This window comes from Orussus abietinus, unplaced genomic scaffold (assembly GCF_000612105.2).
Source record: "Orussus abietinus isolate OABI.00-Male unplaced genomic scaffold, Oabi_2.0 scaffold30, whole genome shotgun sequence".
Taxonomy (NCBI): domain Eukaryota; kingdom Metazoa; phylum Arthropoda; class Insecta; order Hymenoptera; family Orussidae; genus Orussus; species Orussus abietinus.
Genome location: NW_019394276.1, coordinates 721749 through 734464, shown reverse-complemented (window position 1 = coordinate 734464; position 12716 = coordinate 721749). Strand labels below are relative to the sequence as shown.

General features: G+C 46.5%; 1 protein-coding gene across 2 annotated transcripts in view; it reads left to right on the top strand.

The window, feature by feature from the left end:
* The window catches only part of LOC105701751 (forkhead box protein O), a 98631-nt gene that overhangs the window by 67397 nt on the left and 18518 nt on the right, over positions 1-12716 (top strand). Inside the window, exons 2-7 of one of the 2 annotated variants that reach the window (XM_012428777.1) lie at positions 2155-2279; positions 2674-2868; positions 3177-3292; positions 4156-4385; positions 4467-4814; positions 5303-5639. In XM_012428777.1, coding sequence (XP_012284200.1) covers positions 2155-2279; positions 2674-2868; positions 3177-3292; positions 4156-4385; positions 4467-4814; positions 5303-5521 — 1233 coding nt within the window. In that variant the 3' untranslated portion in view covers positions 5522-5639. Of the gene's footprint in view, positions 1-2154; positions 2280-2673; positions 2869-3176; positions 3293-4155; positions 4815-5302; positions 5640-12716 lie in introns of both variants that reach the window. The other variant, XM_012428776.1, reaches the window with a different exon arrangement.

Sequence of the window (12716 nt, the reverse complement as noted above, 5' to 3'; positions counted from 1 at the left end):
GAAAATCGGGGAGAGTCGTGGCGCCGAAAACGTCTTCATCTTCGGAGCGTAGCGCCGATAAAGGCGCGCGGGATATGATAGGGCTGTAAACCCTCCGCTGTATATCCGCGACTCATGGCCTGTCCCGTAACGTCTGGATGGTCCGATTCTCGACCCTACGGTCAGGGGATGTAAAAGCCGAGTGAAAATCGGCACCGAGGCCCGTAAACCGGTGGACGCGCCTGTATTGTGAGGCGCACCCCTAAGCATCATTTCGCCGTAAAGATCGGGCGATTCGCCCTCGAGTCGCGGATCCGAATCGCAGTGTCCGCGCTCGCTCGACTGTTTCCGCGCTCCCTGAAGAAAATCGCCGCTAAAGGGATTTACGGGGACGGCGAAGATGCGCCGAGCCGTTGATCTGTATTTTTGCGAAATCGCCGGCTTTCTCCCCAGCGCAGGGATGATCGGTCTTCCCACCTTTTTACAAGGAAATAAGACCTCTGCCTTATCTCGATCAATCGCAAGTAAGGCTCCGATTGTGGCGCGAGTGGATAACACGGACGGTGGATCAGCGAAAATCGGATTTCAACCCCTGTAACATCCTGGACTCGTGAGAGCCAGAAAAACAAAAGACCTCTAACCGCTCTTCTGAATTTTAATAATAATTTTATCCCCAGCCGATAAGAAGCCTCTTTTTTTATATTAGATTAGATAAACAGGACCATTTATTGAAGTCGTTCTGCCGGGATTTTGGAATTTCTGGTATGGATCTGTTCCGTAAATTTGAGGACACGTTTTAGCAAGGGCTCGATAATTTCTTTCAATGAAATGAACCACGCATTAATTTGGAGTATATTTCTCGGGGTCGATCGTTCCTTCCCACCCTCTCGGCAGTTTTTCTTTTAGGCGCGCAATTATCGCCAAGGGAGATTCACCGACAAAGGAACTTTAAAATGACCTCAGAAAAGAGAGGAATCTTAGAGCGAGATGCAAGGCTCAGACGAGATTCTTCATTCCTCGAAGTGATATCCGCGGGTACTTCCCACTGCTCGAGGGAAATGGCCATTCCAAAAATTAAACATCCCATAGATCGTGCAAAGTGTGCGCGAAGTGTACCGAAGAGCTTTAGAGAATCCCCAGGACTTTGGAAAATAGTCCTTATGGAGCCAAATAAACCACACATATCAATTTTAGAGTGATCCTCGTTCATATTAAAAATATTCCAAAAATCCAAACACTCATGGTAAACGCGGCAGGGAAATTGGAAAAATTCGATGTCCCAAAATTGAATCAATACCCGCCTATCGTTAATTTCTAGACACAATTCCACGTCGTTAGGATTCCGTGAAATTGCGTGCATTTACATGCACATCTCACTTGGAAATGCCATGAAAAATTATACATTGATGCATCCTGCCCGGCAGATATTTCCAATAGGGTAAAAAAATTTCGAGAATTTCTGACAATTACTATTTTCTACCAGCCACAATGTTTTATTTAACAATTAATCACCGCGCGATAACGCGATGTCGGGGGGCTGGACTTGCACAAGGAGTGCGAGGTGAAGGAGGAAATCGGAGGGAGAGGTCAGAGATACCGATAGGAGCGATCGCGTCGTCTCAAGTGCAACTGCAACTGCAACTGCACTCGGGCGGCCGTACATCCCCGCCCCCCGTGGCCGTGTATTTCCACGAATAATGGAAACGAGACGTCCTCGTGCTCGGAGGCATCTCGTTTATCGGTGTGTACGTACATGCACGCATTTACAAGCGGCCATAGTGCGCCAGTAAGTACGGGGCGTGACGCAAGGACATAATCCGCATATCCTTATAAACGCGTCGCTCGGAGTCCTGTTCCTCCACCAAGAGGGGAAAGAGAAGGGGGCCTTCTTATTTTCATGCGTTACGATTATCGTGTCTCGTACGTTCCCTTTATGCGCCGGTCCCGGGGCCATTCTCGAAATCGCAATTCTCGGGGGGCCCCACCCACCCCCGCCCTTCTTTACGGTCCCTTTACTTTGATTTTCGACTTGGTTAACTTTGCGCATCCCGAAGTGCACTCCTCCGCCCTTTTTCCCGATCTCGGATCGACGGACTCGATTTTTCCCCAGCGTTACGTGGGGATCTCTGCACCCTCCTCGCGGGTCTTTTAAGTGTGCCTTTCGGTTTCTTTCAGAACTCGATAAGACACAACCTGTCTCTGCACAACAGGTTCATGAGGGTGCAAAACGAGGGCACAGGGAAGAGCTCGTGGTGGATGATCAATCCTGATGCAAAGCCCGGCAAATCCGCCCGTCGAAGGTGAGTCGATTAGTAAACTTCCTAATTTAAAGTACACGGTCTTGTGTCAAAATCGGACTAAACTTCGCGGATAATGACCGCGGTTATATCGGACTTCGAATTGCACAACGATTTGTCGGACATTTTTTTAATCCGCTTGTACAGTTAAAGAGCGTCCGTTGAATGCATCTACAAGTGCATTGTAAATTAAGTTTACCTTGTTAGAATGGTACTACCGATATTTATTCGATGTTTTTAATATTAGATAATCGGATGACTCGAGGTCTTGACCGTTAATGAGAATTAGATTAAATATTATTTTATACACTTATCATTGTACCTGATAAGCGATAAGGAAATCGTGCTTCTTCGTGGTCGCCAGGAATTTCGGTGAAAATCATTTATTGTTGGTCAGGGCCACGTCGATGGAGACGAATAAATTTGAGAAAGGTCGATGTCGCGTCAAGAAGAAGGTGGAGGCGCTGAGGAACCGAGGACTGCAGGCGGATGCAACTCCGAGTCCCAGCAGCAGCGTCAGCGAAGGATTGGACCTCTTCCCGGACAGTCCTCTGCACCCTGCAAGTGGTTTCCAATTATCCCCTGATTTTCGGTACGTTTCCGGCCCTTCGTATTACGTGAATATGCGCGCAACGTGAACATGCCCAATTAATTGCCTTATCCACGGATACCGATAATTATACGAATTATCTAAGTTAAAAAAAAAGGAAACATAAAACTCAATTTATTCCATACATCGAGTTGCGTACATTTAATTAATGTGAAGCTGGTTTTCCAACAAATGAAAATTACTTAGACTTAAGTGGTTATCGGAGTTTCAACGAAAAGTAAATGCCGAAGTTGAGATCGATCGGACTTTATTACTTAACAAATTACTTAACAAATTTTCTCGTTCAACAGCCCAAGAGCATCCAGCAACGCGTCATCTGGGGGCAGGTTGAGCCCTATACCTGCAGTCTTGAGCGAACCTGATTGGACGCCGACTTACACACCTTCGTACAGTCCTGAACAACTAGGTACGTATGTAACAGGATCGTTACATTGTGCTCGATCGAGCAAACCAACATTCCCTCCAAAGGGTCAGCTCGCCCCGAATTTCCAAAATAATTCGGCTGCCCAAACAGGTAACGCAATCAATATCTAATGTAAACCATGCGGAGTGTATATTATTCTCCATTTTAGTAGTAATTGCTCAGGATCGGATTAAAAATTTCGGAAGTTGAATAACCTCGGATTAACGAAGTTCAGGTTGCACCGACGAAAATGGGACTAACTGGAGATTAAAATCCGCCGTTAGTTAACCACCCGACATCGGGCGATTACCTCTAGTTAAGGCGATGTGAAAGTGGCGTAGAAAAAAATCTCCTTCATGAAATTCTCCGAACCGGGTGCACCGAATCGTTTCAAACTTTACAACGCGAATGTGGAGGATATAAGGAAGGTCCTGACACCCATAAAATTTCATTTTTTTAAAACTTGTATATAGACACTTTTAACATTTTTGATTAAGAAATGACATTTCTTTGTCAGGACCTTCCTTAATAATTTGGCAAATGATTAAGGTGAAGTGAAACACGTCGAGGAACTTGATCGACGTCGGTAAAAAAGGTTTTTTCTAAATACCTACGTTGCCGACTTTCGTTTTTATATCGACAGCTGTGTCTAATTACATTGAGTATCATACTAAATGTCATACTCTATCTGTTAAAAAAATGTTGACAAGAGGTATTGTTTAAAAATTCAAATTTTGTAAGTGTCAGGATAATTCCTAGGTGCTCACAGGTCATGTGTCAAAGTTTCGGACAGTTCCATCCCATACTCTTAAAAACAAGGGTCTTATTATCTAATACCAATTGATATTAACTTATGTCATATTCAGCGGGCAGTCTGGCGGAGACGATGAAGCTAGAGTCCTACCAGATGTACCAGACCTCTCCTCCGAGTCACCAGCAACAGAGTGGGCCCCCGCCGACGTACTTCGAGGCCCAGTACCAGCGCAGCAACTCCTTGCGCAGCGCATCCTCCCCGTACGGGTTGCCGCCGACTCCTCAGGGCAGCAACCAGCAGAGGTGTCCCATGCATCGCCTGCAGCCCTGCGGCTGCCAGATGGTCGGTAACGGACACCCAAACGGCGTGATTCGCGAAGATCCTCCGACTTCAACTTGTCTCTTCCCTTCGAAACCCAAGCAGAACCTGAGCCCGGTATCCGGCATGTCGCCCTCGTATGCGCAGAGCGAGTCCAGCGCGGCCGCGATCGGCAGCTCGCAGCAGCAAACTCTCCAATACCTGATACAGTCCCACCAGCGTCAGCAGCAGCAGCAGCAGCAGCAACAACAGCAACAGCAGCAGCAGCAGAGGCAACGGAACCAGACGGGTCCCGTGGGTCTCAGCCCGCCGCACACGCCTACTGCCTGCACCCCTACTCCCAGCACCATGATGGGCCAGATCATGGGAGCCCTCAACAACTCCGCCCTCCTGGACGATCTTAACATCAACATCGAACCTCTCCACGGCGGATTCGACTGCAACGTGGACGAGGTTGGTCCTCTAAGTCGCGTTGGATCAGGATTCAATTAGAGCCTCCAAGTGGAACCAATATCTCAACTCGGGTCACTGTTTAGGTTACCTTCAGATCTAATTAAGGCCAAAATTTCGATTTGGGAAAAGCCTCGAATGTTTAAAAAATACAGGGCTTGTCTAGAACCTGTCCTTAAGTAATCCCCTAGGTTTGTAAGTGTACCAAGAGCGCCTAAATGGACGATAAACATTCAACGCTGGAAAGGGAGTTGTTTTCCTTTGACGTTCGGAACGTACGTACCGGATTTCGGGACACTCCCATTTTGGTGGTTTCTACAAACCAGCGGGGGTTATTTTTTTTCCCCCGTTTGTTTAGGCGTCTATTGGCTCGTTAAACTTGGGGGAGTGGTTTTGAGCGGATTCTAGGCCAGCCTGGTATTTTGAGATGGGTACCAAGCTTCTTTGGGGACTTCGAGGGAGAGCTGAGTGTCATTTGAACCGTTCTCCAGGTGATCAAGCACGAGCTGTCCATGCACGGGACGCTGGACTTCAACTTCCAGCAGGGGGCGATGAGCACGACGGCGGTCCAGATGAACGACACCGGCGTCGTCCAGGGCGTCGGCGTCTCGCCGAACAACAGGGTGAACGCCGGTTCGGGGAACGCACCCTCGGGGGTGTACGCCAGCACGAACGCGGCCACCTCTGCGGCGCCATCTTGGGTTCACTAACGGTGAACTTTCCACCCTCGACACCCTCACCGCCATCGTCGTCAGCGTCGTCAACGTCACCCCGACCCCCGAGTGGACTCGACGCTTTCCTAGCCGCGGACAACAACCTGCCTTGTCGGTGAGTCACTTCCACTCATGCGACCCTAGTACAACGTCAATTAACACTTCGCTGACCGGTCTTGTTTTCATACCCGGACATTATTGACGGCACGTGCTTATGGAATTACGCAATTATTAAGCCGGCCAACAAATCGTTAAGGTGGGATAAAACTGACATACGAGGGCCCTCGTTTATGACACTTCTCCGATCCAGGTGTATCAAATCATTTGGAAATTTACCACTTGACGATAAAGACCCCGAGGAAGGTCCCGACACTGATGAAATTCCAAATATTAATGACATTTGTCTATAAACAATTTTGTACTTTTTATGACACATGAGAATTCACGGGTGTCAGGACCTTCCCTGGGACCTCCACCCCCACGTGGGAGGATTCTAAAGTCCGGTGAACCCAGGACGAAAATTTTCACGAACGACCGATCCCTTGGTGGGGATTTAAGTGGGCAGGTGTTTTAATTACAAACGTACCCTTAAGGTCGGGAAATATCGAGAGGAGAGGAAAGGGGAAAAGAGCTCGGTTACCTATGGCGCTTTGCAGGGCACCGAAACCGGGGGATGACTTTTGGTTTCCGCGAGCTTGGCCGGTGGATCGGACGCGGGGGATGGGATACCGGGGGGAGGGCCGAAGTTTCTTCGGGGGTTGTGGAGGCGCCGGCAAGGGGACGGGGGAGGGGCCGACTCGGGGGCGCGGGAAGAAATCCGGAGCCCTCCTCTCCCAACTTTATAATTCTTGCGACGCTTTTGGGGAATGAGATTGTCGGAGGGGGTGGGTCGGCTTCTCGGGGTGGCGAGGTCGAGCCGGGAGCCCAGGGGTGGTTAAGGTAGTCCGCCGGCGCCACTGACGTCTGCCGAATAGCTGCTGACTTCCAGACTCCGCGCAGCCCCGGCTAAGTGGTTCCCCGTGTCCCCCTCCCAGACCACCCCCCGCGAACTGCACCCTCTATGCCGAGGACCCGCGAACCTGCGATTTCGATTGCGAAGTCCAGACCTCCTAATTATACCTTTTTTACCTGTCATCCATTCTATCAGACGATCGGTTGTTTTCGTAATGCCATTGCGAAATTATACAGGCGGAATTTACAATTGATAAATGAACCAGGGAACATTTATTATAAATTTCGGAATAATCTGAAATTTTACACAGCGGTACAATTTTGGGGGAAGCGTCTAGGAATATATTAATGCAGCCGTGTGCTGGACTTATGACATTAAGGTATATAAGAAAATATCTTTTGGGATTAGGGGGTGTTTTGGTGTTCGACTCAAACTTGTCAAAAGGAAGCGGAATGATGTCGCCAGTCGAATCGCGGCTTATCGTGTCTGACGTCGGATAGATTTCGCTATTTTTCCGAAGGGACCGAAGTAATCTACGCCCCTAAAAATCTAACAGTAACGGTGTAATTAAAAAAGCAAGTTCCGGACCGGTGTGGTCGACATGCGCGGCAGTGTACATACCTATAATGAAATACGCGAGTTACCGGATGTAGCCCGCGGCTTTAATACCGCGCGTAAGCCCGCGGGGGTCTTTTTACCATTTCGGTTATTGAAAAATATTTTTCCAAAAGCAAATATCGAGACCGGGCCGCATTTACTCGGCGAGCCTACGTGTGAGATATTACGGGCGGGCCGATCGAGATTCCGGATTTTAGACCGGTCGGAAAATATTCACTCGGTGTTTTTACGAAGGAATTGTTTTTTGTCACAGACGCGTTGCTTCCCTTCCAGGCTAGTTTTACGTCGTCCTCGCTTTCCGCATTTTTTTCCCCACCACTCTGTTTTTTTTTTCTATTTTTTTTATTAAACATCCTTTGTTATTGTCAACGCGGAGAGATCGAGGACGGCTAAATATTGGAAGGGTCGACGCAAAAATACCGGAGAAATTTCCCGTTCCACCGATTGCTTGGTAATTTGACCGAATAATTGGCCGAGATGCCTCGTTAACTTTCACGGGGTTTCATTTCGCGATTTTTCGACTTCCTGATAGATTAACGCGCGTTTACTTTCCTACAAAATTGTGTTTACTGTCGGTAACTATATATATATTCGATTTACTTGTTTCGATTTTAAACCTTTCCCTGATCCGGTGTACCGGAAAAGTGACTCGATTGTTTCATGAACCTTTGTCTCGATTTTGAAGAATCGTCGGCAATGTTGCTCTCGGATTGGCGGGATTTCGAATAATTCGAACAACGACCGACGATGATGACGATGAATGACGGATTGACTGCGGCGCAATTAATATTAAAAATATCTAAAATCACTGACGATGAATTCCAACCCTCGGGCTGACGCCGTGACATACGATGATCCAGTCTCCGGTGATTTTCTGCGGATATTCCAAATTTTATCTCTCTGCTTTCTTTTTTACAATTAGTGTTTCGTACCGTGTCCAATAATTAATGGCTACTGAACTTGGCTATTAAACATCTTTCGGGCGAATTTTTATTCCCGTCTGTTTCTTGCTAATTCTGGAATTACTGCCACGCGTGTATGTTATGTTCTCTCTTTTTTTTTTTTTAATCTCTCTTTGCCCATCCTACTGTATGTCAATTGTGGACATATCCAGTACTGTATCTAACTGGTGATTACACGTTGTCGCCACGCTGCCTCGACACGTTCGGAGATATTTCCTGTTAAACCTATTCCCCACGTGCAAATGCCTTCGACATGCCAGGAATGTTCGTCCATAATTACAGTAATTTATCTGAAACAATTCTATGAGTACCGAGGTCATCATTCGATTTCATCCGTTTTTATTATTATTTCTCATAAATTCAGACATCAAATACCCTTTTCAATTCGAATCAGAATTACATTATCGAAAGGCGTGCAGCAGCCTTTTCACATTTCTCTCCAAATTTGATAATCCCGCATATTTTTTAAATGACGAAAAATTTATTGCCCCTGTGTTCTCCATTTTGTAAAATATTAAGCATACGGCCATCCACCACATCATATTTCCACGAGCCGAGCTATTAAAACTGTTTGTCAATTTCCTACAGGTAAAGTGTACAATAACACAATTTCATGCAATCAAACTAGTTTATGGAATTAAAAAAATCCCACATCTGCGAGTGCTATATATTTAATATACCATATCTAAATGAAACGTTCAGCACGTATTTAATACAGCTTTTTTTTTTCTTTTTAACAGTCTACGTATTTCTTGTTTTAATCTTCAAAGGTGTTCCATTGTACCGCTTATCAGCTTGCCGATGATAGAAGTTCTTTAAAACATTCAGAATATTATTCAATAATTGTCTTTGAAGTCTTCCCAAGTTTTCTTAGTTGTCAAGGCAAAGGTGTTTTTAAAAATTCGAAATATGAAAAAAAAAATATGTATATTGTTGGACCTTTTAATAGTCTTAGTTTTTCCATCATAGTTGTCGATGACAGGAATAGGTTTTGATATCGATCGAAGGGAATGATCGGTGACTCGCGTCGCCCTTTCAAGACGGATACACAACATTAGGTGGGAAAAGTCGATGGCTGGTGATAACATTTAATCGAGCGTGCGTCTCCAATGAATTATTCAGGAAGAAACGCCATTGCAGTCGCCAGATCCCTCAAGGGTTCCACGTTTATTCTCATTATCCTGGCACCACTCTTTCCGTCTCTTCCTGTCTCCTGTCCCGCTGACTTCTCGCCTCCTCTTCGTCTTCATCCCCCGAGTGCAATCGATTCCCTGCATCCTTCCTCCTCAACATTTCCCGTAAGGGAAAGCCGACGATAAAGGAGAAACAAAAGCCCCCTCACAGTACAAGCCCATTCCCAATAATCCTCGGAGCACCCGTAATCATACCCATACAATAAATACCGACAATACCCAACACCAATTACAATTAAACAACGCCGTGGACATCTTTTACATCTCCCTTTAATTTTTTCATCACAGTAATCGGCGCAATCCCGGGGAGGATAGACATTTTCCGCCCCTTTTCGAATCGCCCTCTCGCAATCAGTTATAATTGACGTGGTCATCGTCATTTATTCTTGATGACGCTTTGTAATAAATTCACGTGTGACAAATTGGGAGTTTTATCCAGACGCGGTATAGTACATCACAGAGTGATGTACTGATGGGCGTATTTAAAATGTATCGTAATTTTCGAAGAAACATTCCCTCCCGACTTTCGACTATCGATATATCCAACACCGAGGAGAAATGTTTACGTTAATTCACGGAATTATTATTTCACCGTAATTAACTGAAATAAATTCGGCCCAAGATTTGCTCGGAATTATGAGAGTTCATTTGAGGAAAATCATTTATTATTCGGAGTAACCAGATATTTCCTTTAGGACTGTTCAAGGAAATACTTCTTTGGTTGAATTTCTTCTTCTCAGGGTGTAGATAAATGCGCAATTATTCGCGGGAGGGGAAGGACCCATTGAGGGTGGAGGGGATCCTTGGACGTTTTCCCGGTTACGTAGGCTCATTATCGGCTCGACTTTCGGTGGGTAAGGTTGTCATACCAGGTACTGCGGGGAGGACCGACGGATTGACAGGACGCCAGTACCGGTTGGGATATCAAAGCGCAATAACTGTCTCGATATCGAAGTGGAAATAGCTGGCGACGCGGACAGAATTAAAGCGGCCTTACGAGAGCTCGTTTCTCGCTCTGTTGTGAAATCGGGCATCCGCCCACACCGCCCTCTCCTCTCCTCCGTATTTCTCCTCCTCTCCTCCTCTATATATTCTTCCACCTCTCCTCGACCTCCTGGCGGCGTACGCGCGCATATTCGTACTTCGCCTCGGGACGTAACGTATGCGTATGTCGCGTTACGAGAGGCGTTACGCAATCGCGAGTGCGTAGGCCAAGGCGCCTCCACCCGGCGCGCGATATCCGCCGCGGAGCGGTTAATGTACACCTTAAAAAATCCTACAGAAAATTCACCCACCTCTGGTGAAGTTCCTCGATAAATGTGTACTTCTGTGTATTACATGTGAATTGCCAGGAATTTAGCTTATGATCTCTAGGTGAATTTCTAAGCCTCCTCCGCGATATCGGAAACTTGTGAAATTACCTATTAACGTTGCGACACTTATCTTGGGAATTTATGATGGACGTTTGTTAAGTATGGTACATGAAATGCTGTAAAGTCGTTGCGGTACTCTTTTTAATTAGGCTTGCGATGTTTAGCACGAGGACGGAGCAATTGTCCAGCGAGTAGTTGATGTTAAATACCTCGATATGTTGGAGGTAGAAAATAAATGATAAATTATTATTCGAGTGGAGGTAACTATCGGTAACAATGACGGGTTATCAGGTCGGTGCATTCTTCTTTCACAGAAATCTGTCCCGAAATTTCTCAAAGGTAGTGTCGATAACGAGATCGTCGAAATGAGCGGGATTTCAATGAAAAGCGAGACCGCAGGAAGAACCGCCGCGACGTCCACGGGTTATCGAGGCAATTGTTAAATACCTACACCGGGAAATAATGGCGGCATATATCGGTCGTGATTTGCAGGCTCGGGAAGTTTCCGGGGGGCGGAGGCATGGCATACGGAAAATTAGGTGGAAAATTATGAAGATTATTCCCGGCCAATTGAAGCCGCGGGCGAAGGAGGCGGAAAGAATCGGCGGGGGAGGGTGGGCACCTAATAAAGAGCCCCTGACAGCGTGACAGTAAAGTAACTTGGTTCTCCCCGGAATTTAAAATTAGATTCATAAAAATTATTCTAATAGATTCTCCGGCTGGCAAGTCGGTGCTCTCGGGGCAAATGAGGCAAATTCGATTTGACACGCGGGTCGGCGAGAGAGAGCGCACTCTTCGGCGCCTCTTTCCTCTTCTCCCTCTCGTCCCCCCCCGTCCCTCCGCCCTCCAGTTTCCGAAGTGTCGCGGAAAGAGGAAGGCCGCGGCGAGTTATGCAAATGCGACAATAACCGAACGTCAATCAGGAAGAAAGTTAACTCGGTACGCCTCTCGACCTGCCAGGGAACCTTCGGCTTGCCGGCCGGAACGGACTAACCGACTTTACCTCCGCGAACTCGAAAGAGAAGGAAGAGAGGCAGGAGAGAGAAGGAGAAGAAAAATTACGGTTATCCTAGAAAATTACTAGTCCCTCGGTCGAACGTCGCTTTTCTACCCGGACTCTCACGACTACATTTGTCTGCTGATGTAGTTAAAAGTATTCACGTTTCTATACCTTCGCTGCATACGGTTTCAGGTTAATTATAAATGTCATGTCTAACAGGTGAAATTATAATTCTACGATTTCGTTGTGGGGAGATATTAATGCACTTACACTGAATTTATAACACGCGTCGTAGGTTTTTATGTGAAAAACTTAGGATATTACAATACCTTTCGGTCGTTAACCGATTGCCTTCCTTTAAACAATTGTCATCGCTTAATTAAATAACTGATGTTAATTACGATTCTTAAATTAGATATTCACATCTCGGTACGATGAAGTTTTTAAAGCCACTCTGGAATTCCGAAAAAATACGAAGATAACATCGATAGGAGCGGTCTTTGGAGACGGAACGAACCACGAGGGGAGGAGGGCGATAATGTTGAGCTAATTAAGGTTATGACGAAACGTCGATCGGGATGAAAGTTAATTATCGGTGGTTCGAGACACGGTGGCCTAGTCCCTCTGCTCCTGTAAGAGCTCCTCCTCGTGTCCGTTCTTTCATTCCACCCTTCGCCAGGGGGAAGAGGGAAGAAAGGCAGGATATCGAAGGGACGGACGAAGACGAGTGTACGGGAGACAAGTGGTAATTCAATCGAGCCTCTTGATTGAGACACATGTGTGACATTGATCTCCGGAACAGCTGGATATGGGATCGAGGTCTTCGTCTAAATCGAAACCAAATACCCCGGAGCGGGACTCGAGCACTTCCCGGAATCTATTGCCGAGCGGAAACGTCGAAAATAAATTGCAGGCCCTTGACTGATAGCCGCGTCGCGTTTGTCATGCAAGAGAATGCATAGGAAATCGAATGACGTGGATAAAAAAAAATAATTAAACCCCGAGGCTTTTCCCGTCGCGCTAAGTGGAAAGGTCCATTTACGAGCAGCCGAGAAATCCTCAGGAGATATACACCGTTTGGCGAGAAAAAATCC